The 25,704-nt window shown below is 54.6% G+C and overlaps 1 protein-coding gene across 2 annotated transcripts in view; it reads left to right on the top strand.

Moving 5' to 3' along the window:
- ATP2B4 (ATPase plasma membrane Ca2+ transporting 4) overlaps positions 1–25,704 on the top strand; it is a 68,053-nt gene that overhangs the window by 25,658 nt on the left and 16,691 nt on the right. For both annotated transcript variants that reach the window (XM_019546619.1, XM_019546618.1), the window contains exons 3-18: positions 1,876–2,073; positions 4,521–4,778; positions 6,130–6,255; positions 7,037–7,159; positions 10,468–10,503; positions 12,844–13,005; positions 13,626–13,840; positions 14,809–15,051; positions 15,537–15,778; positions 16,740–16,974; positions 19,297–19,476; positions 19,901–19,988; positions 20,424–20,530; positions 22,922–23,113; positions 23,257–23,470; positions 24,434–24,645. In XM_019546619.1, the coding sequence (XP_019402164.1) occupies positions 1,876–2,073; positions 4,521–4,778; positions 6,130–6,255; positions 7,037–7,159; positions 10,468–10,503; positions 12,844–13,005; positions 13,626–13,840; positions 14,809–15,051; positions 15,537–15,778; positions 16,740–16,974; positions 19,297–19,476; positions 19,901–19,988; positions 20,424–20,530; positions 22,922–23,113; positions 23,257–23,470; positions 24,434–24,645 (2,831 nt within the window). The remainder of the gene's footprint in view (positions 1–1,875; positions 2,074–4,520; positions 4,779–6,129; positions 6,256–7,036; positions 7,160–10,467; positions 10,504–12,843; positions 13,006–13,625; positions 13,841–14,808; positions 15,052–15,536; positions 15,779–16,739; positions 16,975–19,296; positions 19,477–19,900; positions 19,989–20,423; positions 20,531–22,921; positions 23,114–23,256; positions 23,471–24,433; positions 24,646–25,704) is intronic.

Genomic DNA, 25,704 nt, shown 5'->3' with positions numbered 1-25,704 from the left:
AGACCTCCTCCATCCTGGTGCATCTTGGGACCTGGCGGGAGCCCAGCTGGGGCTCCCTTAAGCTGGAAAGTGCAGGGCTCTGAACTGTTTTAAGGTGGAGCTGGGGTTTGTAGGACCTCAGGCTGGAAGGCAGATAATGCTGGGGAGAAGGTTGGGATCCCCTGTGCTGTGAGACGTGGAGATGGGGCAGAGGCGGCCGAGCGCAGGCCGGTTCTGAGGACGGTTCGGGCGCGCTCCCTTGTTCTGCCCCGGGTCTCCTGGCCAAACCACTGCTCTGCTCAGTGCCTCGGTTTCCCTTTGCTTAGTCCTGCCTCCCTGAGGGGACTGTGAGGGCACATGCCCAAGTGGTCAGGAGGCAGCTAGCGGAGGTAGTGATGGCGCTGTACGATGGGCAGCGTGGCACAGGAGGTGGTGGCAAGGGAACTCTGCCCCCAACCTGCCCATGTGCCCTTGACCCTGGGTGCCAGGGACAGCAGCTCCAGTGATCTGGGCATCAAGGCAGCAGCCAGGGCTGCCTGTAATCTCGTTCCCCCTGTTGCTTCTCAGCCCAAGAGTCCACGTGGCAAAGTGGATGAAGGCCAGGGGTGGCGGAGCACGTGGGTGGGGACTGACTGGCGAAGCTGCATCCGTGTGAGGCTGCATCTGCTGTGGGACTCGCCTGTCCTTCCTAGTCTTTAGAGTGAGCATGTGCCTTTGCCGCTGAGACTGTGCTCTAGCAGTGGGTTGAAGTGCCCTGTGTGGGCCATGGCTATGTGTGCAGCACCCTGCCTTGCCTTGCCAAAGAGCTGAGCTCGGAGGGAGCAACCCCAGCTCCTCTGGTGCGGCTGAAATATGCAGCCTGGTGATATGGGGAGGGAGAGGTCCAGTACCTGAGTGCAGCCTGGATTTGGGGCTTCTTCTGGGGGCCTAATTTGGAGAGGGCTGTACCGTGCAGAGGGCACAGCAGGGGGAAGAGCCCGAGTCAGGTGGGTCCAATTTGCACGCTCGTCTGAAATGCCAGATTCATGGGTAATTGATGCAACATGTAAACAAGCGGGTGAGTGCCAACCAGTATTAATTGGCATGGCGGAGGCTTCCTTGGAGGCGGTGACTGAGTGTGCGGTAGGGGAGGGGACAAATTGCCCATCTAATTTGCTCCTCTCTAGTGTTGTCCTCCTGGGCTGGTGTGTGTCCCCGCAGCTGGGAGCCTGAGCAGAGCCTCCCAACTGTCCCTGTTTGTTTGCTGCCTTTGGGCCCCAACCTCAGTGCTCCCTGGGGCTGTCAGGAGGGAGCGCCCACGTTTCCTGCAGGCTATGTGCTTTTGGGGCACATGTGGCTGCGTGGTCCCAGCTGGTCTCCGGGCCCCAGAGCATGCGCAGCCTTGAGGAAAATCAGTGCCTGTTGTATGGAAGTTGATCCTTGCCTCTGCCTGTTCCCTCTATGGTCTGAATAACCTTGGCTGCTGTTGAGTGGAGGCCCAGCAGGAAGAGTGAGCACACATTAAAGCAATGGGTGAAGAGGCAACAGGGGCTCATGGGTGAGGAAGGACACTTGAAGCAGGGACACCTGGGTTCTGTTCCCAGCTCTGCCACAGACCTCAGGGGTGACCTTGGTCACGTCACTTCCACTGTGCCTCTCCTTTTCCCTTCTGTCCACCTAGACTGAAAGCTCCTTTAGTCTGGCACTTTCTCTCCCTTACTGTACGTACAGCCCCCAGCACTGCGGGACCCTGATCTTGGTGGTGGTGTGGAGATGCTGTGGTCAACGGTGCTGGCAGGGGGATGGAGAATAAAGATGCCCCGTGATGCCTGAGGATGAAGCGTTGGCTTGAGGGAGGGAGTGGCTGGGGTATGCTCCTCTCTCACGCCTCGTCCTTCCCTTCCCTTCCCCCTGCAGGCTTGTCTGGAAACCCCACGGACCTGGAGAAGCGGAGGCAGGTGTTTGGCCAGAACTTCATTCCTCCCAAGAAGGCCAAGACTTTCCTGCAGTTAGTGTGGGAGGCGCTTCAGGACGTCACGCTGATCATCTTGGAAATTGCAGCCATAATTTCCCTGGGCCTGTCCTTCTACCACCCTCCAGGCGGGGAAAACGAATGTGAGTCTCCTGCAGCCTCCCTCCTCCTGGGGGAGAAGCTGGAGGGAAAAGACAAGACCATCCCCTCCTGTTCTCCCCAAGCAACTTGCATCTCAGCTGTGCCGAGCAAGGATGGAGGAGCTGTGGTAGGGAAGGGATGATCCAACCTTGAGCAAGGGGCTGGATTAGCTGCCCCCCCTCCCCCCCCAGCTCTGATCCTATCGCAGCTGCATCTTGGCCTCCTAAAGCTCGTATCACTTGTGTTTGGATCAAAGGGGTCTGGTCTCCACCTTGTGCTCTCCCCAAGGCGTGAATCGGGAGCGGGCATAAGTCGGTGCAGCTCCACGATGGACCGTGGAGCACTGCTGGCGGGTGCCAGCTGGGGGGAGCGGGCCCCGCGCTCCCCCTCCCGCGCACATATGCTTTACCTGATCGGCTAGTAAACAAATCTTCGGCAGCTGAGCTCCTGCCTGTACAGCTGGCATCGCGGCTGCCTTCGCCCGCCCACAGCCTCACAGCCGCTGTGCCACCATCTCGGCACATTTGGCCTCCCACTGTGCAGTTTTTGATGGCACAGTGCTGGGTGCGATTTGAGGCCCCTAATATGCAGGGCCCGGTCCAAAGTCAGCTGAGACTAATGGAAAGGCTCCTACTTTCATTCGCCTCCATGGAGAAACCTTTGTCCTGTCTGTCCTGGCTGGGTTCTTGTCTCTCCCATCCTGCCAAGCTAAACCTACCCCATGCACTTGGCATTTTGGGACAATGGAGGATTCATATCCTGTTCTAAGCTGCTGTGCAGTGCTGTAGTGTCCTGTCATCCCCATCTACCACAGTCCTCCTGGGACAAGTGCGACTCAGGGACGGGGGAGATATAACTCCTGTTTGTTGCATCTGGGTGGCTGTTTGTGCTAACGGGTGCTAGATAGATAGAGGTATCCAAGACTGGTCTTTCAAGTGCCTTTGGACCATGCAGTTGGATATGAGGTGGCATCACCCGGACTGTGGCAGATGCCATGGGCTGGAAAGGAAGACAAGGGCAGACTGATGGGTGGGAAGGAGTGAGCTGGGTGAGAGACCAGGACTTTACAAAAGCCAAGATCTCACCGGGGTGATGGCACGAAGAGACGGTCCAACTTGCCCCTCTGCTCATCATCCTGCCTTGTTCTTCGGGTCTGTGCACAGCCCCAGTGTGGGGGTAGCTTGACTGAGGGAGGTGTTCATGGATGTGACTGCAATATGGCCCCTGGAGACCATTCAGACTGCAGAGGCCATCAGTCTGCCTGGTCAATAGCCTGCCTCTTTGGCCTCATCTGACTCCCATTGAAGTCGATGAGCATGATTGCATTGGCTCCAACGGGCTTGAGCAGGCCCCTCAGAGCCAATAGCTGATGCTTCAGGGAAGAGAGAGCACTGCGTTTTTCATGCATGTATTCTGCCTACATACCAGTGTGCCTACTGGGGCACAGCTAGGCTGTTTATCACCATGTTACCAAAGATCCATTGATGTCTTGTGTGCAGAGAAATATTGGAGTAATATTCTTTCTATCTTAATTATACTGGGCATGTGCATGTGTGTGTGTGTGTGTGTGTGTGTACACACGCGTGGAGACACTGCAGCTGCAAATGAAAGGCATTATGGTGTCCTGGGAGACCTGAGCCCTGAACCTTATTTTGGGTCTAGGTGCATGATAGCATGACAGTGATGCGTTGCATTTACCCTTTCTGTGATCAACTCCTGGTATATCTGTCACGGTACCACAGAGGGAGGATGCTGGGTCCACTGTGACAATCGTGAGGGTGCATATGCTTCCTGAAAGCTGATGAGCTGCTCTGTGTAGGCCAGTGCCTGTCATCAGGGATCTCTGAGGCCTTTGCAGAATCTTACTTCAAACATCTTGCAGGGGCCCTGCCTGGTCAGCAGAGAGGTGGCCTACTTGCATGATCTCTACTCCCAGCTCCAACGTGACTCTCCCCTGTGGGGTGGGTGGGTGAGCTGCTTATCCCTTCTGTGCCTCTGTTTCCCCCAGCATTCAGCTGGGGTTTTCCGACACAGACTAGAGGTTGCAAAGGTGCCCAGTGATTGTGTGTGCTTGAGTTCATTCTGTAAGCGGTTTTCGTGAGTTCAGTGTCCGACGGTGTCAGCAAATTGGGGACGCAGAGGAGCTGACTCATTTCCAAACTCGCCAGTAGAGCTGGGTTGGCAGAACTGGAAATTAGAACCCAGGTGTCCCAAGCCCCAGCTTAGTGGTCTAAACGTTAAGCCAACCTGTACAAAAATGCTTGCAAGGGTGACGAGTACATCCTTGCAGGAGGGGGGTGTAGGGACGGGCTTTGGAGAGAAAGGGGACAGAGGGCCCTTCTATGAGCGTATGCCTTTCAAGGCCTGTGTGGTACAGCATGCACATGCATTTCCTTGCATGCCTGAATGTTCCCCCTTCCCTTTCTCTTGCCACCCCATCCCTCTGCAGTGTGTGGCCAAGTGTCAGGTGGCGTGGAGGACGAGGGGGAGTCTCAGGCCGGCTGGATCGAGGGGGCAGCCATCCTGTTCTCGGTGATCATTGTGGTGCTGGTGACTGCGTTCAATGACTGGAGCAAAGAGAAGCAGTTCCGGGGCCTCCAGAGCCGAATCGAGCAGGAGCAGAAGTTCACGGTCATCCGCAAGGGGCAGGTGATCCAGATTCCTGTGGCTGAGATTGTGGTGGGGGACATCGCACAGATCAAATACGGTAAGCAAGTGGCAGTGCTGGCTGGTGCCAGATAGGTCCCATGGCATGGCTTGCACTCCAAGCCCCTTTGGGATGATCTGGGTTTAAATCGGCAAACAGGAAACCTCAAATATTATCTTGCTTGACGTGTTCTATTTTTGTTATCTTGATTAAAATGAGGTTAATTCTCATTGGAGAGTAATCAAAAAGCCTGTTGATTGGCAGCTAAATGTACCCTTTACAACAAGTTGGATGGAACTTCTAACCAAGAGGCTACCCCGTATCTATAGGTGCACTTATTTATGCAAGCGTGTAGTTGACACGCTTGTTTGGATTCTTAACATTGACATTTCTAGATATGCTGGAAAATGAGATATGATGAACTTCTTATTTTGCTGCGCTATTTTTAATGCTCGTAACTTGCAGCGGGCATCGTTTTGGGTGGATCCTGAAATGCATCACTAGCCTTTCAAGAGTTTCTCAAAGAATAAGAGGAAGCAAGCTGTTACTGTGTGGTATATAAGGAAAAAGTTCTATAAATCCATGTTTTACAGCTAAACCCAATTCCTTTTATTAAACGAAGCAAGTATTTGTTTCCAGACACCATGGTCTTAAAACTGTAGAGCCAGTAGATGTCATTCTTGATTAGAACGTAGCTCTAGTTTTTAAACGGGAAGGAAGAAACAAGTGCCTTTCTAGCTTTTCCTTGGTTTCTCAACTCCTTTTAACAAACTGATCATTGATTTAAACTAGCTGAATACATGATAATTGATGAGAAGTAACTCTATATCTGTAGGAGTTAATTCTCTCAAAATGTTAGCAAATTGTGGTGCTAGGTATTTAGTGACTCCCACAGTGTCAGTGGTCTGACTCTCTTATTTAAAACTTTGGCAGTAAGTTGGTACTACTTGAATACTTTGTTTTAATCCAAAACGATTAACCGCTTGTGTTGGTTGTCAGAGTTGCAGGTAAGTCCCTCCCATATTCTTCTACATCTTAATTTTTAATTTTTTTTTAATTCTGTTTTTATTAACCCATTGCATCTATCTGCATTAAGTCACTCTCTCAGCAGAGACTGCCCACCAAATGCCTTTTGCTTGGGGTTAAGCTCTAGTTGCACTCATAAAAGGCTTCTGCTCTAATTGGCCATCCCATCCTCCTTCTGGGGGCCTCCGTTGCCTTGTGCTACTGGGAATTCATCAGTGTGGTGGCTTGGAGTCTCCTCGTGCCATCCTCCACTGTGCCACCTCTCTTCCCTCAGCTTGGCCCTGCTCTGCAATCCTGGGATCTCTCCCTAGGATGGGTGAAATCCCTGCTCAACAGCCTCAGACCAGGGCCAGCTGTAACCTGTGGTTGTTCCCTGCTCTCCCAGGTGACTTGTTGCCATCTGATGGCATCCTGATTCAAGGCAATGATCTGAAAATTGATGAGAGCTCTTTGACTGGGGAGTCGGACCAAGTCAAGAAGTCCCTGGACAAGGACCCCATGCTGCTTTCCGGTAAGCCCAGCAGACGTGCCCTATGAGAGCTGGGAAACCCAGCCAGTCTCCAAACCCCTTACCGTACAGGGGTGCAGCGGGCTGAACGTTCAAATGGCAATATGGTGTCACCTTCATGATGGTGATAAAATAAACCATGCTCATCCTGAGAGCTAGAGGGTGGCTGGAGGTGCCTGAGCTCTCTTCAGTTTGTCTGGGGTCCAGGCAGCACAGAGTGGGCCAAGTGCAAGCCTGTCTCCTCCTACAAGTGGGTTGAGGTGGTGGTCAAGCAGACCTGGAGCCTGAATCTTCCATGTATCCATGGGTCAGGCACAGCATAGGGTGGGAAGCAGCAAAACAAAGTTCCCCGACAACTTGATCCTACCAGCCTGCTCCAGCCTTGCCCCAGAGGGACTTCCGTACCACTGTGGCAGTGGGTGCCAATATACTGGCCCACCTCGATTGCTAGGCCCCTCTCTTGAGGGGAAAATTAGCAGTTCATTCACTCCATGGTGTTTCTGCTGAAGTGAATAGGATGGTGTCAGTCATCACGATGAGGACGCTTGTCTTATGGGAACCTGGAAAGAGACCCATTGAAGTCACTGAATACAAGGCACTGAATAGGCCGGATGTGGGTCATTTTCTCTGAGACGCTGACCTGGGCTAGCTTTGAACCGGTGATCCAGAAGTAATGGGACCTGTAATGCAGTCCTCCGAGTCGGCCAGTCCCATGCCTAGAGAGTCGGGGAAGAAGTGTCAGCATTGTCCCCCCATAGCTCACTCTTTCTGTGCCCCTGGCCAGGTACCCATGTGATGGAGGGCTCCGGGAGGATGGTGGTGACTGCTGTGGGCATCAACTCGCAAACTGGAATCATCTTCACTCTGCTGGGTGCAGAAGGGGATGAGGAGAAGAAGGTGAAGAAAGGTAAGGAGCTTTCTGGGTACCCAGCCTTTCTTCTCTGTCTGGGACGTCTCTGCTGGAACGTGGCAAGTCGTGTCTGTGGCTGACCGCTGAGGGTGAATACGAAGCCCTGGTAGTGTGTAAGACTGAGTAGGGTGATGTGAAGCCTGGGGGAACCAGGCTGCTGCCATCTGGTCACAATGCAGCGAGTGCGGGGAGCATGTGGCCTAAAACCCACTCCACGCCTAGGACACTGGGTCCCCCAATCCTCAACTCCTCTCGGACACAACTTCCACCTCTCTTGCTCTCCGTCCAGCTGCAGTTTGGGAGGGGAAAGACGAGGGCTTGCGGGGCTGCCGATGGAATTGCTGTGGGTGAGGTGGCTTTGGCAGGGAGGCTGTCGAGGGAGTAAGGGCGGCTGCAGTGATCGATGTCCTTCAGGCTCTCCCATTCCCAAAGGCATCTTTGGCGGCCTTACTTTTTCTGCTGGTTCTCTCTCTCCATCCAAGAGAGAAGACCTCTCCTTTGGCTGCCTGAGGTGTGTGGGGGTGGAGGATGGATCCTTTCTGTACTTGCTTTGTTGCACTGTCGGCCTCAGGTGGGTGGTTCTCTCCCTGGTTTTGGTGGGTAGGAAAGTAATACCCTCAGCATCCCCCCCTGGTGCCCCATCACCACAATAGTGCAATGTGTGTGGGGAGCCTTGACCAGTTCCCCTCAGGGCCACCTTTTTTTTTTGGCCCAGCAAGTTACTCTGAAGCCCCAAGGGAAGCATTTTGGGGCTCTTGGCCTGTCTGTTCTCCAGCTTCCTGCTGAAAGAGGGGCAGATTTCCCTCCCAAGCCCAGTCCTCAAGTCCTCTCTAGCCTGAGAGCTGCCAGGCTGGTCTCTGTGTCCGCCTCTCGGCACTGACTGCATTGCACAGTGCCACGTGGCATCTGTGGGGTGAGGGGGGCAGGGGCCCTGCAGCGGGTGGCCATGTGGCAGGTGGGGAGAGGCACAGTTTGCAGGGCTGAGCCGCTCACCTACGCGGTACCAACTGCACCCGAATTCAACCGCCTTCCTGCCACCGCATTGATGTCTCGCTGCTTATTCCGCCCACTCCACCCCGATCCCTGTCAGTCACGAGCGGTGTGGAACAGCGCCTTTCTCTGCTTTCTGTGCTCGAGAGGGGAGCGTGCGGTAGGCCACTGGGTCTCCGAGACAATAGGCACCCACCGCTTGCTCAGGAAGTCGTTGCTTCTGGACTCGGGGGGTCAAGTGAGCAAGTCTGGGATGTGTCCGGGGATGTCACGAGGCAGCCTCGTGAGGCAGAGGGGTTTGCAGCAGTGTGGTTCCAGGATGGGAGTGCGGCATCCTGGAGGGCATGTGGGCAAGCGTCTCTTTGGGGAGGGGGGGCCTGTCTCGGGGCAGCGGTTGGGAGAGCAGGTGTGTCCTCTCTTTGCATGGACGGTCTGAAGCTGCCTGCCAGCTGTCTGCACCTTCTGGGGGCTCTTCCTGCCCTGATGACTGCCCCGTCCCCGGCAGTGTTGCTCACACATCTCACCCACTCTAATGGCACTAGGTTTGTGGCACACGGAGCAGAGGCAGAAGGAGGACCGGCCCGAGCTACAACTCTGGGGCAGAGCCCGGAGGAGGCTAGAAGAGGCAAGGTGGGAAGCAGGGGAGGGGTTTGCCCTGGAAGGAAGGCCAGCTGGGCCATGCATCATGCCTGTACTTTTCATAGGGGTGAGGGTGCATTTGCAAACCATCGGGCCTTTCCTACCAGAGAGCTTAGAAGCAGCCTGGCAGGAGCTAGTCCACGGGCCAGCTTCTCGACTGCTGGGAGTTGGTTGGTTTCCCTGGGACAGTCAGTGCGTAGGCGTTAGTCGACGCCAGCTGAGGGTCCTAACGATCAAAAGAGTCCCCGATGGCCTCTTGCTCCCGGGGGACAGGGGTGAGAAGCAGAAGGCAGGTGGCTTGTGGACTGATGTGGAGGGCTCAAATACATGCCTGCGCTGCTGACCAGGAGCGGGACTCCGCACTCGCTGTCAGCTCTAGTGACTGCTCCAGGGAGAAGTTGCAATGACCAGATGAGAGGCTCTGACACCTCCCCGCTCGTCTGAAACCGGGCCAACGGCAGTGCTGGCCAGAAGGGTTAAAACAGAGTGAGACACAAGCCTGAATCTCTGTATCCTCTCCCAGTAGCAAGGTGAGGTTAATCCTGGGTCTCCTGTCCCTAGGGCTTTGCTTCTCTTGGCGCAGAAGCAGTCTTCAGTCTTGCGCTTGAAGCTTTTCCCTCCGTCTCTAGAAGCAGCACCCAACAGTATTTACTTTGCTTTGCCGATGTCATTTAGCATTGCCCCCTGCCCCCTTCCCTGGCCGAGGGCCACAGCCTGGCTGACTGGTGGTGGCCTGCTGCCCTGTGCTGGAACCATCCTCCCAGTGCCATCCCCAGATTTCAAGGCCGGGAGGCAAGAATCCTAATTTAAGTAGGCGGCTGTTCCTTTAAACTTCAAGTTAAGGGTTTGACAGAGAGATTACTTGACACAGATTTTCTTCAAGCAGCCACCTGTCTCTGACTTCCTGGGACCATCCTGCATGTCAGGCCTAAATCCTGGGGAGTCTTGGATCTCTCTGAAATGGGACTTTTGCCCTAAATTTGAAAACCTGGGCCCTGATTGGTACCAAGTGCTGCCCTGGTCATAGTCAGGCCAGCTTTAGGAAACCAGGCAGTTGTATGGGCCTAGAAATGGGCTGAAGGCCATCGCTTTCACAGATGCTAATAGTATCTCTGTCATATGGTGGTGGGAGGTGTGGGGACCCGGTTGTTTCCTTGGCCTGTGGTAGGCAGGAGAGCGCAATGACCCTTTCTGTCATGGCTGCTTTTCAAACTATGAACATCCTGGAGGCCTCAACCTGAGAGCAGGTCCTTGACGTGCAAGAGCCCCCTGTCCCCAAACGGGGAGGGAGAAATGGAGCAGCAGCAGCCCCCCGGTACAGGAGGGGACTTGAGATGATGCAGAGAGGCAGTGGCGTCTCCGGGAAGAGCAGGGCGGTTAGCTGTGGCAGCGTAGCCAGGGGACCGGTCTCGTCCTGCTGCAGCCAAGTGCTTTTCCCGTGGCAGGGCGCAGAGGGCCAAGAGAGCTGGAAGCTGAAGCCCACGCGGGCTGCTAGGGGAGGGAGGTGCGGGTTGCTGCCTGCGGCTGTGCTGAGGAGGGGGCTCCCCCCGGGTGTCCCAGCAGAAGCCGAGAGCCTAGCAAGCACCGGCCCCCGCCCGGGCGCGTCCTGCCGCCGGGGACGTTGGTGTCAGAACCGTGTGCTCAGCGCTCCACCCTTTTTCTCTTTGTCTGAACAGGTAAAAAACCCGGAGCCCCCGAAAATCGCAACAAAGGTAACCAGCCTCTCCATCCTTTGAACCAGCACCACACTAACTACCAAGCATTCCTCCTTCCTTCCTTCTTCCCATGAGTCTGTGCTCTTCGCCGCTACAGCGGGAATCTCGCCTTGTTGTCCTGGAAGAGGGTGTAACCATCTCTGCAGCGCTCGGCCCCATCCCTGCGAGCTCGGGGCCCCGCTGGAGTCGCAGCCCCCCCTGCTGTCGGCCTGCTGTGCTGAGGGGCTGCGGGCTGTCCTGTGCTCCGGGGCGGGGAGAGCTTTCCCCTGCGGCGAGGCTGCTCTGCGGGTCTCCCTTGCAGGAGGGCGAGGATGGGGGGGCGCCCCTTTAACTTAGCATTTGTTTGGATGAAACCCTTGCGCCTCAGCCGCCAAGAGATGGGGCCTCTGCCTCAGAGCCCTGCGGTTTCTGCCCCCGTGGGAAAGAGCCCGGGGGGGAGCTGCCAGTTCCCAGCAGCTCGTGCATGTGAGCAAAAGAGACCTTTTGCTTCCTCTTACCCGCCTGCCGGTGGCAAAGGCAGCGGGGGGGGGGGGTGGTTAACCTGGGCAAGAAGGCCGTGCCCATCCCCTCGTCCTCCCCACCCCGCTTCTGTCCTGTGACTGCGGTGGGTCCGGCCTGCGCGATGGTTACGCCCTGTTCTTCTCATGGCCTCTCTGAATCAAAGTGAGCGTCTTCTCTCCAGTATGTTTCTCACACTGTTCTTTCCAGGCTGTGTGGAGGAAGCCCATTTCTGCACCTGTCTGTTTTTCCACCCCTCTCTCTCTCTCTCCTCTCAGCAGTTTGAGTTTTCCTCCCTCCAATCTGATCTGTGGGGTTGTTTTGGGGGGTTGTGTTGGGGGTGGGGTTTTTTTGTTCCTTTTTTTAGTTTGTCTTTTCTTCCTCTCTGTCCTGTTTTCTGTCAGTCCTAACCGTGGAGAGCACAGTTTTGGAGCACCATGACTACTACTGTACCCATAACATCCCGGTGGTGGGAGCTGGAAGGGGGCATGTGCTCGGAGACCAACCATAGTCAGATCTGTGGGTGAACCGCTGCTTTTCCAGTTGATTTTAAAAAAAAGAAATAAATAAACTGAAAAAAAAGCCCGAGCAAGCCAAGAGCAGGAGCCGAGGGGAATGCAAAAGTGAACTCTTGCTCCCAGCGGGGTTTCTACCTCTCTCCTCAGTCAGTGGGCATTTTACCTGAAGTCTCTTTGGCCTGGACCTTCAGCTGACGGAGGCCAGCATAACTCCAGTGGACTGGGGGAAACTGGGTTGGGTTGCACAGCTAAGCATCTGGCCCTCTTCATTTCTCAGATGCTAAAGAGCACGGTGTTGGCTGGATCCAGGGGCGGGCGGGGGGAAAGGTGCCGGTTCACTCCTCCTCATAAGTGAGTCAATCTCCACCCCGAGACTTAACCTCCTCCCTCCATCTCACCCCCTTGAATGCTGCCTGTCAAGCGACTCCTGCAGAGCTGCCACCAGGGCACCGAAGAGCGTGTACTACTTGGTCGTGTGTACCACAGGGCACGCGATGAAAGGAAATGCTTTCACACGGAGCATGGCCTCTGGAGCTCCATTGCCACCAGGTCCATAGATGAGCAGGATCCCAAAAGGGATGCTCACGTGAATCGATCTCTGCAGAGTTGGTTTAGCAAGGACTCGGACCATGCAAGAGCATCTACGAGCTCTGGAAGGGCTCTAAATGCACCTGCTTCAGGGTAGGAGGTCTCTTCCAGAAGGCTTTGAAAGGTACCTTACCAGCCCAGAACTGCCTGTAGTAGATGTCCTGACCCCTTTTCCGGGAAGCAGCTGGGGCTAGCTGCTGCAGGAGGGGGGCTGGATCCTGGATTCTCCACAGTCCAAGCCAGTCTGGCAGCTCTGAGCCTATATTCAGGGGCTTTATTAAATTAACTCTCTGTCACCAGCGCGAGGGTAAGTATCTCTATCCCCATTTCACAGAGAGGCCAGCTGAGGCTCACAAGTGAAGGTACTTGCCCAAGACCGTACAGTAGCATCCAGGAGACGAGCTGGGAATGATCGCTGGCCCCACGTCTCTGTAGCTAGGCTGTTTTGTTCCTTCTGTCCAGATAGAGCTAAGTAAGGGCATGATTTGGGAAATGGGAGTAAGTGGGGTCAGGCCAGAGGAGATGCAGTGAGCTCTTCCAGGCACGTGCCCCCGGGGGAAGTGGGGCAGGATCTGTAGGCTTTGCCACTATCGGATGCCTGTGTGTGCAGGGAGTCTTTTATTTGCTCTGGGTTTCTCCTCTCTCTGCCTTCACCATCTCTCAGCGGTGCCCCACTGGTTTCTGGGCTCTCTCGTGCACTCACCCACTCTGTCTATTTTCCCTCGGGGTGTAGCTAAAACTCAGGATGGTGTGGCCCTAGAAATCCAGCCCCTGAAGAGCCAGGAAGGAGTAGAGAATGAGGAAAAGGAGAAGAAGAAGGTGAAAGTCCCCAAGAAGGAGAAGTCTGTGCTACAAGGGAAGCTGACCCGCCTTGCGGTGCAGATCGGGAAGGCAGGTAAGTAAGCGAAGGAGGATTCTCCTCCCTGGTGGGGTAGCACTAATTTTTGGGTTCCCACTGACGTGTTGTCTGAGACCGTGAGGATGAAGGAGACGAGCTAGAGACTGACACCGTGTGAAAAGGTGGCGCTGTGTCCAGCTGCCCTCAGCCAGCTCTGCCGAGGTACTGGAGTCCCTGTCTGCAGCACCGCTCTGGGGCTGTAGCTTTGCTGATGTCCTTCGGTCCCCAACAGCACCCCCTGCTATTCTTGCCCTGCGTGCTGCCCACGCGCATTTCTGCTGATGCCCTTCAATCCTGACCTGTAGCTGCCTCTGCCCATTTAATGTGTGGGAGCAGAGACCCGTCTGACTGTTGGATGGCTGATGTAGATCTGTGATGCGGATGGAGGAAACGGGCAGAGGCAGATGCCCTCAGCAGGTTCAGCCACGGGGGAACAGAAATCGGAAGCCGTGAGCATCAGTGGCTTTCCCATCTAAACCCTTGGCGTAGGAGGGGATGGTGTGTGTATATGAGTGGGTGGCATCACTTTTGGGTCTGTGAGACCACCGAGACCATGGTCACCTCAAGCGTGTATGCGCGTGTGTTCACGTGCCACCTGCCTCTTCCTTCTCCCTCAGGACTGATCATGTCGGCCATCACCGTCATCATCCTGGTGCTGTACTTTGTGATCGACAACTTTGGCGTGCAGGGCAGGCCCTGGCTGGCAGACTGCACCCCCATCTACATCCAGTACTTTGTCAAGTTCTTCATCATCGGCGTCACCGTGCTGGTGGTGGCTGTGCCCGAGGGCCTGCCGCTGGCTGTCACCATCTCCTTGGCCTACTCTGTCAAGGTGAGGCCACAGCCTAGCTATGGAGATGATGGTGGTGACTCTGTTCCCCAAAGGACCAGAAGAAGAGGCGGGCAGGGGATGAGGAGGCTATTTGCCTTGTGTGGGGAGGGTGAGACAGACCTCAGCAAGGGGCAGAGAAGTGGATGCTCATGTGCACCGAGGCCTGTGAGATGGTTGCATTTGCTCTGAGGAGAGGGCATGGAGTTGGGGTAGCAAGGAAATGGACTCATAGCGCTCCGCAAAAGGAGTCCTCAGCTGCTGGCTCTCCCAGCCGGAGCCTCCGTTCTCTTCACTGCATCAGCTGGAACGGCAGCCTCTGCCCAGCCGAGGAGAGGGGATTTGGCTGGCACTGCCGTGGAAACGCCGCGATGCTGCTGCAGAGCTGGAGGCGGGGGTGGAAGGTGTCATAGGAGCCACGCGCAAATGGCAGCTCCCATCCAGGAGTGAGAAAAGGCGTGGGCTGCAGAGGCCGTCGCCTTGCTGTCTTCTCTCGGTTCCCGGCGGGACGCCTCTCGCTGCAGAAGCTGCCAGCCTGTGTGGTGCTGTGTCACTTGGAGAGTGCAGGCACTGTGCCCTGGCACTCGGGTTGGCAAGCTGGGCAATTGATTGGTCCAATATTGTCAATTGACCAGTCAACTGACTGCATGTTTTTTGACGGATCAAAGATGATAGCAATTTTACCCCAAAAAAATAATTTTTTTTTGTAGTTTTCATGACGGAAATATTTTTGTTGTTGTTTGGCACTTTTCTTAATGGAAAAATTGTGCTTTTTTTCTGTGTGTTTGTTATTTGGACCTATTGGCAATTTTATTTTATTTTATTTTATTTTATTTTATTTATTTACAATTTTTGACTGATTATATGACTGGTCAATTTGGCCGAACTTTATTTGCCCTCTCAAACACCCATCTTTACCTCGGACCCCCTCCCTGCCCCTCTCACCCTTTGTTGCCCGTCCCCCACTGCAGAAAATGATGAAGGACAACAACCTGGTGAGGCACCTGGATGCTTGCGAGACCATGGGCAATGCCACGGCCATCTGCTCGGACAAGACTGGCACGCTCACCATGAACCGCATGACTGTGGTGCAGGCGTACGTGGGTGACACCCATTACCGGCAGATCCCCGACCCCGAAGCCATCCTGCCTAAGGTCCTGGATCTCATTGTCAATGGTGTTGGCATCAACTCGGCCTACACCTCAAAGATCCTGGTGAGTTCCACCCCCTTTGTTTCCGAGCTGGGGACTCGATCCGGGCACAGCTCTTGCGAAGAGCTTGAGGCGGGTAGCAGTGCTCCCAAGGAGCTGAGACCATGGGAAAGGACAGGGCTGCATTAGAGGGTGGGTGGATACATGCAAAATGTAAATCACACCATTGTGCTCTGCTCCTTCTGACATTTTTGCAGTCTCTTTATACCAGTGCAAACTGATACAGTGACTCGTGACTGCAGAAATGGTTAGAATCTGAGGGTTACAGCCTCATGGATCGTGCATCTGTTTTTATACCTGTGCCAATCTGGTTTAAAAGCTTTCAGGTGGGAAGTGCTCCCATTCATCTCTGTGCATTGGCTCTGGACCATACTGATGACTGTCTTTATTTGATGTTAGCTAGCTATGTCTGGCCTCCAATTCCATCCTGGCTCATGAGCTGCATTAATGGATGCCTCCCCTCTCTTCTCCTATTGGGGACTCTTTAGCCACCAGAGAAGGAAGGGGGGCTCCCACGGCAAGTGGGGAACAAGACCGAGTGCGCCCTGCTGGGCTTCGTCCTGGATTTGAAGCAGGACTACCAGGCGGTCAGGAACGAGGTGCCCGAGGAAAAGCTCTACAAGGTGTACACCTTCAACTCGGTGCGCAAGTCCATGAGCACGGTGCTGAAGAACGCAGATGGCAGCTTCCGCATGTACAGCAAGGGTGCCTCCGAGATCATCCTGCGCAAGTAACTACCCTTCCCCACTTGGAGTCCCCTGGCTACTTCTCCAGCTAGGGCCTGCTGCAGGCTGCCCATGGCCTGTGAAGCTCTTCCCAGAGGCGCATGAGAGGGTCCTAGCCCTGGGGGACTGGGGTGATGTGGGATGTATGAGATAGCAAGCTTACATTCTCTTCACATGCATGCAGAGCACAAAATAATACCTGGGCCTTCTAATGCCTTTCACTTGTAGACCTTAACATGCTTTGCAGAGGGGCAAACTGAGGCACAGAGCTGGGAAATAACCAATGTCACCAGTTTTTGACCATATTAAAGCCAGGAGTGGAACCCAGGTGTCTGGACTTCTGGTCCCAACGCTCTTCACTAGACCACACTATTTCCAGGGGAGCTTCTGGTAGCAGCTATTGGTTATATGTCCTTCCTCTTACGCCTGAAACGGGGAGATAAAGGAGCATTGTCCTATCCAGGATAGTCCCACTGATTCATCCTCTGATGCCTGGAATAAAATCCAGGGTGTTGAGCAGAACTGAAGCCAACTATGCTTGGTGACCTTGTGGTATCTGCCATGTCACTAATTTTGTCACCTCCTCTGTGGCCTCTGAGCTTCTGGCAGCCACAACAGCCTGGAAGATGCAACGCTGGTGAAATGTCCAGCTCCCAGGGTTCCAGGTGGTGCTGGGCCTGTGGCAGGTGGTGTTTCAGACAGACTCCCGTGCCCGAATTTGCCACCCTGGGAAGCTGCCCCGGTTCTGGGGTAGCAGCTGGGTGCTGAGCTGATCCAAAGCTCCTAGGACTCACCCACCACAGCTTAGAAGAGTGAAGTCCTTCTTGAGCAGCTTGCTAAGCATGTCAGTGGGATGGTGTCTCCTGCAGAGTGGCCAGGGCCTTGCTGGGGTGGGAGGCCTGCGTCTCTGTGGTTCGAGTGGCAGGCACACAGCATGGTCTCCGTTAACCTCTGCCCTGGGTGCAGGTGCACAAAGATTTTGGACAAGAATGGGGACACCCGGCTATTCAAGATGAAGGACCGCGATGAGATGGTGAAGAAGGTGATTGAGCCCATGGCCTGCCACGGCCTGCGCACCATCTGCCTAGCTTACCGGGACTTCCCGGCCAGCACCGAGCCTGACTGGGACAGCGAGAATGAGATCCTGGGTGACCTGACCTGCATTGCTGTGGTCGGCATCGAAGACCCTGTGCGCCCAGAGGTATCTGAATGTGTCCCCCTTGCTGGGGGCTTCTCCATCCTTTCCCCATCCCCTGCAAGATATGTAGGGTGTAAGTACACCCCCCTTCTCCACAACTGCTGTATAGCAGGGGCATGAGTGCCTTGGAGTGGACAGACATCCCAGAGATGCCCACAGGCTGCCTTACTCCATGCTTCTGCCACTCCTAAGATGCTCTCCTTCATCTGGGGCACCCCAGGTACCTGGGACATGTACTTCTCTGTCTTGCTACGACCCCAGATCTGCATGGCAGGAGCATGCATGGCACAAGTGACTATAGGGCCAGCCAGTGGAAGGGGAAGTGGCCAGAGCCATGGTCAGTGAAAGGGTTAATGGTGTGGGTGGCTGGGGTACCAACTTGCCCCCTTCCTCCCCCAGAGGCAGAGAGCACCCTTAGCAGTAAACCTTGCTTTCCCCTGCAGCCTCTTGCCCTTGCTTCCCCTCTGCTTTTTCTCACCACTTGCAACGGGGCTGACAGGCAGACAGCTGGGCTAACGCAATCAGCCCTCCCGTCTGTGCCTCCTGATCTCATTCTGGAGCCTGCCCCCTGCACGCTGGCCTTGCTCGCATCTTTCCTTAATTAGACGTTGAAGTATCTGGGCTTGGGAATCGCATTACAGATGCCCTGTCTCTGCCGGCTCTGGAGGCTGTGATTCAATTTGCTAATTTCTCGCTAATATCCTACCTCCTGCCCCCTCCCATGCCGTTGCGGCTTGTTCACTAATAGATAAACCCATTAATGTAGCCACGTGCTGCGGCAGCCGGAGATGCGAGGTCAGGTTGGTCGGGGGGAGGCCACTGTCAACCTGCCATCCCGCAGTGTGGGAGAAATGCAGCATCCCACATCTCGACTCCCTGCCCAGCCAGACCTTGGCGCCAGCGCCGCAGCATCGTGTAAAGGAGATGAAATTACATTACCCCTGGGAACCGGAGGGGAGATGCTGCTGGTGTTGGTTCCAGGAACCGCTTGGAGTAAGTGTGCTTGCTCCAGCTGCGGCTGGGGAGGACACGAGATCCCAGGGGCAGGCGTGATCAGCTGTGCTGCTTGCCCTGAGCTTGGGAAGGAGCACGTGCTGCATGTCGCTTCTGGGAAGTGAGCTTGAATGCCCCAACCCCTTTGTGCCACCTGTATAGCAAGAAGAGTGCAGCTGTGGTCTCCACTGTTGGAAATTCCTCCATCACCATGCACCTCTAAAGAGCCCTTTGTAGTGAGGTCGGGGCTCCACAGACCGAGATCGCTGGGCAGCTCCTTCCCCAAAGCAAGGTTGGAGGTTCTCCATCCGGCACTTGTGTTAGGCACAACCTTGGTTCTTGACTCCAGGTTCCCAAGATAGAGCCCTACTCCAGGTGTGTGTGTGTGTGTGTGTGGGGTGGGGAAGGGGGCATCCTGCTTATCAGTGGAGTTTAGGGATCCTGCTGCCGGCTCCAAGAACACCCGCTTCCTCTGTCCTTGTGGACTGCCATGCACATGGCCCAGTCTGATGATGTCTGTGGGTGGACTGGAACTAAAGAGGCCTGAAGCCCCCAGATGTTGACCTGGCCCCTGCTCCAGTCTCCTCCAAACCAGCTGTGGCCCCATCAGACCTCTCTCATTGCTCCTCTCTTGCCTGCAGGGCTCTCCCCACTCCCTGCCCCAAGACGCTTCAGACTCAACTTGTCTCTTCTCACTGGCTCACGCCTGTGCCCAAATTTCTGACTGCTGGGCCCAGACCCAACAATCCTGCCTTAATCCAGCGAGGAAACCAGGTGCTATCGTGGTGCCTGTATTCCAGTGTTGGTGCAGATGCACTCGTTCCCAGTTCTCCTCTCCAGTGCTCTGTTCATACTGGGTCCCCTTGACTCTACAGCTGACCCCCGCTGGGTTGGGAACACAAGACGGGTAGGAGCCTTCTGGGCTTTGGATCTGGTTGCCTGCATTCACAGACTCCAGTGACCCTAAGAGTCCTGAAAAGTATCCACTGCCACCCCTCACACACCAAAGCCACAGAGCACCTCATGAAAAGCCCGCGCACCGTACAACACAACACAAATAAAAAGGGGGTGAGGGGGAAGGCACTGCTACTGCTCTGCCACCCCTAGAAGAGACATCTGGTTAATATGATCCAAGGAGAAAGACCAAGCCTCATAGAGCAGAGAAAGGCAGAAACCCCCACAGTCCTCGCCCGTCTGACTGAGGGGAGGTCAAGGAGGAAAGTGCTTGGCCCTGAAGGTGGGGTGTCTGGTTTCCCCTTGCCAGCTCTTTATTGTAGCTCCTCACCTTTGCCACGCTGTCCTGCATCTAATCTTGCCTCCCTTCGTCCCCAGGTGCCAGAGGCCATCCTGAAGTGCCAGCGTGCCGGCATCACTGTCCGCATGGTGACGGGTGACAACATCAACACAGCCCGTGCCATCGCCACCAAGTGCGGCATCCTGCTGCCTGGCGAGGACTTCCTGTGCCTGGAGGGGAAGGAGTTCAACAGGCTCATCCGGAACGAGAAGGGCGAGGTAGGAATCCCGACCGGGCATGAGGCACAGAAAGGACCTGCCTCTACCTGAGCTGCTTGGGGGACCCCAGGGCATTGGCAACAGCCTTGCCAGCTAAGAGGGGCATTACTATATGGGAAGCACTGATCTGCAGCATGAGGAGACAGCTTCTCTCTCCTGGGACCACGTAGGTGGGGAAGGGGAAATCTTAGTGTCTCTCATGGAGATCCATTCAGCTGCTGAAGCCATGCAGCCAACTTAGGCAAGAGTCGGGGACACAAGGAGGGTATCCAGGCTCCATATGCAGCCAGGGAGTAGCACTTGCAGCAAGATGAAGTTGACATCCATTCTTCTTCCCAGCCCTGTCTTTGGAGCAGGGGGCCAAAGGCTGCCAAGCTCCTGCATGTGGCGACTGACCCGGCCTCTCTCCTGGTTTGTCCTGTAGGTTGAGCAAGAGCAGCTGGATAAGGTCTGGCCCAAGCTGCGGGTGCTAGCACGCTCCTCGCCCACGGATAAGCACACACTTGTGAAAGGTAGGGGCCGCTGGGAGCCAGCGCTTATGTGCTGCTGTACAGACCCTCACCCAGAGGGGACTGAGCTGGGACTTCGCCTAGGGTCTTTTCTTGGCTCTGTTGCTCGCACTCTGTGAGCAGGGCACTGTCCCTGTTGCTGATCCAGAACCCGGGGAGCCAGTGAGGGGGAGACTCATCAAGGTCTCCAAAGGCTGTGAGATGTTCTCTGGAAGGTGCTATAGAAGGGACTGTACTAAGCCTCAGCAGATGGGGAAACTGGAAAACAGGCTGGACATGATGACCATTACCAAGAAGAGATGCAGCCCTCGGTGGTCCCCTGGCTGGCAGGCGCCTGCTCCAGGGCAGCATCCAGGCCAGCATTGTGTGGGCGCTGCTCTTTGCTCAGAGCCTGCTGGGGGATCCGTCTTCCCCTTAACCTGTGTGTCCACGTTTCAGGTATCATTGACAGCACCGTTGGAGAGCGGAGACAGGTGGTGGCCGTGACGGGGGACGGGACCAATGATGGCCCAGCCTTGAAGAAAGCTGACGTTGGATTTGCTATGGTATGGCGAGAGAATGGGCATGCCTCTGCATGGCGGGCTGCCTTTCAAAAGGCCTTGATAATGAAGAGGCAAGGTTCTTTGGGTAGCGGTGATCTCTTTTATTGATCCACCTAAATATCTTTGCAAGTTTTTGGGCACAAGCACCTGTCTTTGGGCATTGGGAGACTATAAGCTGCAGAGCCATTGCTCTGAAAATCCGGTGGAAAGCGACGGAGAACCGTATCCTGGCTGTAAAAGCCTCACTCGGATTTGACGTAATGTCTTAACTCTTCGGGGGCCGGGGGCATGTTGAAATAATATCTGTAGGGATTTTGCTGCAAGGGTCCTGCAGGTATCTCCTGCTCCTTTTCACCCTTCCTCCCAGCTCAAAGGTGTGTTTCCTTCCTTTTGCCCTTACTGGATATGTTGGGTTAGGATGCTGTTGACTGGCAACCTAATGTTACGTCCTGAATCCATTCATGCACACCCAGAAATGAAAGGCTTGGTTTCTAGAGGTGCTGAGGCCTGTGACTAGTAGGAACCAACTCTGCAGTCTAGAGTCATGCCCAAGTTACTGGCCCACATTCCAATTTTTTTGCTCACTTGGTGGCTAATATCATGTTTGCTTATCTACGCTGAAAGTGTTTTGAAATTCTGGTTTGCCGCGTGCACTGTCATGATTTACGTACTCATTTTTGCATCCCTTTCTATTTCCAATGGGACAATAGGAATGGATGGACCTGTTGTTTGGTTTCAGTTGTATCTAGCGAATTGGTTGTTTTGAAGTCTGGTGCATTAAACAGGCGGCTGCAAAGCGCGTGGGTTGCTGCTATTGCCAGGGAGAGTGTGTGTCTGAGACGCATGGAAAAAAAAAAAACTTCTGGAGATGAAGTATTTTCATGGAAGCAATTTCGCAAGCTTTGGATTTCAAAGATGAAGTAGCTTGGCCTTGCTTTTAAGTCCCCCACAGCAACAGCGGTGTGGGTGGGTGTGTTTTCTCAGTCTCTCCCTCTTCTCTTTCTGACTCAGTCCAAGTACATAATTTGATGCCCGAGGCAGCCCCAGAGAGGCTGCATGAGCAGTCTCTGATGACCCAGCGGGCAGAATGCTGCCCTAGGAAGGAGAGAGAATTGCCTTGCTGCAGCATCCAGGAAGGGGGTACAGCAGCATCTCCAGGCTGGCAGCAGGGTCACAAGTCATCTGAAGCATCCTACCCTGCATCTCCTCTAAGCATTGGCTCCAGGAGCTGGGAAAAGGGTCACGTGGCTGTTAATTTCTGACTCCCCTGTCAAGCCTGCTTGCTTACAGAAGTCAGGGAATTCCCACCCAAGATCAGACTTGCCCTGGACCCAGACTTAGCAGGAAAACATTGCGGGGAATTGCTCACCATGAGGCATCTCCTGCGGTTGGCTTTGTCTTTGGCTTGCCCCGTGGCTACAGGATCTGTGCGCACAGAGCTCCTTCTAGTGCTTGTCAGTGAGTAATGCAACTAAGCCAGATCATTGCTAGTGTTTATATGTGGTGCCTGGAAAATGAGAGAGGCTTGCCTTAGAGGAAGTCCAGCCTGATTCCAGAAGGATCCCAAGTGGGCAAAGTCACCTGTTGAGCTCACTGCAAAAGGGTTTAAGTTAGGAACAGGGGGACGTGACAGACGGAGAAGACCAAGCATACCTCTGAGCCAGGACGACTCTCTAGGATGCAGTGTAGTTGGTTGGGTCTTGATCTCTCTTTTGAGAGCCTGTCTGTTCCTCTGGAAGTTCCTAAAGCTTAATCATGTACGGGGCAAAGCTGCACAACCTCTGGATCCTTGCGGTACATGTGGCCAAAGGGTTAGGAGCACCAGCTACTTGTAAATGAGCTCCCGGTACAGTGTGCCCCAAATCTTAACATCTGAAGGTTCCCAAGCCCCCTGCTTGCTGCAGCAGTCTGCCCAAAGGGGACAGTACAATGAAGACCCAGTCTGGAGGTAAGCAGAGGCTTCTACTTCCTTTGTGGAGGTGTCAGCAGGCAGCATGACCCAGCATTGAGGGCATTGATCTGGGAATCGAGAGATCTGGGTTTTGTTCTTGCCTCTGCTACTCTGGGATCCTGAACGTGTCCTTCTTTCCTGTACCTGCTGCTGATGCTTGGGAGGGGAAGTGCCCAGCAATGTTTCTATTCTCCTTTCCCCTGCTTTGGTATTCTTCAACTAGAGATGTCACCAGTGGACCTCTTGTGAGCAGCAGTACAGGAAACAGGATGCTGTTGCTGGCCTCATCTAAGGAGAGAGGGGCCCATTCTGCAAATCCTGGGCCCAGCCCTAGCTCTTGGGGACTGTCTTGAGATGATTGCTGGGGTTCAGTCAGGCGGGGAGTGGGGAGATGGCCTTAGCTGTCTGCTCAGTGACTCACCACCGCCTCTTCCTCCCCCAAGGGCATAGCAGGCACAGACGTGGCCAAAGAGGCTTCCGACATCATCCTGACGGACGACAACTTCACCAGCATCGTCAAAGCGGTGATGTGGGGCCGCAACGTCTATGACAGCATCTCCAAGTTCCTGCAGTTCCAGCTGACGGTCAACATTGTGGCTGTCATCGTGGCTTTTACAGGGGCCTGCATCACGCAGGTAAGTGCCTGGGGGATAGGGCAGGCTTCACAGCCCAGAGTGCTGGGCTCTGCTCTGGGTGTGGCTGTGGGCGGTTCTGTACCGCCTGGGGAAGTTGCTTATTGTGTATAACAGGTCCTCTGTGTGGGGTTGTTCTTCTGCAGGACTCTCCTCTGAAGGCTGTCCAGATGCTGTGGGTGAACTTGATCATGGACACCTTTGCCTCCTTAGCCCTTGCCACAGAGCCCCCCTCTGAGTCCCTGCTGCTGCGCAAGCCCTATGGCCGTAACAAGCCCCTCATCTCCCGCACCATGATGAAGAACATCCTGGGCCATGCGGTGTACCAGCTGACCATCATCTTCACCTTGCTCTTTGCAGGTGAGTTGCTAATGCCAGAGGGTGTGGGGTGAGGTCACCTGCACGCCCCTCTGCCTCTAAGCCGTCACGGAGGAAGCCTGTGCAAGCTGCTGTCTGCTCCATCTGGGGCACCTCTCCAGTTGCAAGGGGACTCCACTTCAGTGAGTCCAAATGTCTGCCAAAGGCATAGTGTAGCAAGGAAAAGCAGCTTCTCCAATCGGCGTTTAAGGTAGGGCACAGGACAGCGATGCATTTTTTTTCAGGTGGTTTGACTCTCCTGCATAGCAAAGTAAGAGCAGGTACACGATGCGTGGCCCTGCTGCGTAGCAAATCCATCAAATTCAGGCTGAAATTACTCCCGGAAAGTGCGTGCAGCTTGCTGCAAAATGTGCCATGGGGGATGTGTAAAAGGTCTTTGAAACTCAGTCCAGTTTGAGCAAATCAGTATCCCCAACCTAAAAGCCACCACCATATGTGGCTCTAATGAGTCTCCCTTGTCAGTAGCCTCAAGCCAATGGCCAAGAACAAACCTGGGCAGGGGTGCGCCGACGGGTGAAGGTGACTTCTGGCCCAGGGCTGATGGGGACAGTGCGTGTGGGGAAGAGAGAACTTCTACTGGTGATGGGACGGCAAGGACTCAGCCCTCCCCAGCTACCTACCCAGCACCAAATTAGTGCTTATTTGGCTAATCTAAACCTGCTCCACCAGCTCTTTCTGCCCGTATGGGGGTGCATTTCCTTCCCATAACTGCTTTATGCTGGGTTCAGAATTGGCTCCACCAGCCTTACCCACATGACGCTGCTGTTCTTGCCCCTCCAGTCACGGCAACCAAGGTGGGGTATCGGTTTCCCATCACGCCATCCCTCGTGTTTCCACAAGGGTGAATTTTTTTTTCCAGCTGTGCATTATAGGCTAATTCAAATTCTAGGTTCTTTCTGAAGCTGAGTGGGTAGGAAACATGAACTTTCCTCTCCTGTGTGGTAGGCGAGAAGTTTTTTGACATCGACAGTGGCCGGAATACGCCCCTCCACTCACCCCCCACTGAACACTACACCATCGTCTTCAACACCTTCGTCATGATGCAGCTCTTCAACGAGATCAACGCCCGCAAGATCCACGGCGAGAGAAACGTCTTTGAGTCCATCTTCCGGAATCCCATCTTCTGCACGGTGGTGCTCGGCACCTTCGGCGCGCAGGTAACAGAGCAATGGGCTTGTGTATGGATGAGGGAGGGCAAGTGGGGTGGAAGAAGAAAGATGGTCTTTATGTCTGGCTGCTAATCTGGAATTTGAGCCAGGCTCTATTCCCTGCTCTCCCACAGATCCCCTACGTGACCTTGCACAAGTTGCTCTGCCTCTATTTCCGTACTGTACTTGCTGCTTCTCTCTCTCGGAGGACAAGCATTAATGCTTGGAGTGCCCATCACTATAGATAAAGACCTTATCAACCTCTCAGTGTGAGAACTGACTCGGTGCCCTGGCTCATGGAGGAGTCTTTGAAGGGCTAAATAGTCATTTGGATCCAGGCCCTGCCGCTCAAAGCCCTGCAGTCTAGGTGGGGTGTGATGGCAGGCTCCAGTTCTGGTCCTGCTCCTGGGTCCTCACTCAGTGTTTGCGTTCTTGATTCTTGCTCTGGGATTCTTGGCCTCACAGCCCTGAGCTGTACCTGTCACCATCCAGGACACTGGTTTCTTGCCTGAACTAAAACTGCTTGGCAATCCATTTTTTTCCGACCCTAAAGGGAGTAGCAGGCTTGGTGGCAGCTGGGCATGAAGGGCATCTGCACTACATGTCGGTAGGGCCCCCCTCCCCAGTAGTGCAGCCACACAGACCACAGGACATGGCGCTAGGCAGAGAAACCAGGCAAGCCGTGGCGAAGGCTGCTCCAGTTCTCTAGCCTCATGCTTGCTCAAATGAGACTTCTGCTTCCTCTTGGCCCCTTACACCACCCACGGGCCAAGTCAGCACAGCCACCCCAGAGGCGCTGGGAGAGCGGCACAGAAAGACCCTTTCACTGGATGATTCTTCAGTGCCAAGCGGTCCTTTTTCTATTTATAGATCCATTTTGTTCCTGCCAAAAAGTACGTGTGCTTGATGTAAAGCCAGGTGCTTTGTTGTAAATAAATCCACATTTCTTTCCTTCTTTCCACCAAGGTGAGAAATTTCAGGAACGGAAGGGAAACTTTTCACTTCTCCCCCAAAGTTTTCCATGGGACAGGCCACGTCGCTAGCCCGCCATGCCGGCCTAGCGAGAAA

Source organism: Crocodylus porosus, unplaced genomic scaffold (assembly GCF_001723895.1).
Source record: "Crocodylus porosus isolate Cpor-Errol unplaced genomic scaffold, CroPor_comp1, whole genome shotgun sequence".
Classification (NCBI taxonomy): domain Eukaryota; kingdom Metazoa; phylum Chordata; order Crocodylia; family Crocodylidae; genus Crocodylus; species Crocodylus porosus.
The sequence above is the reverse complement of the archived record's forward strand: the minus strand, read 5'-3'. Positions and strand labels throughout refer to the sequence as shown.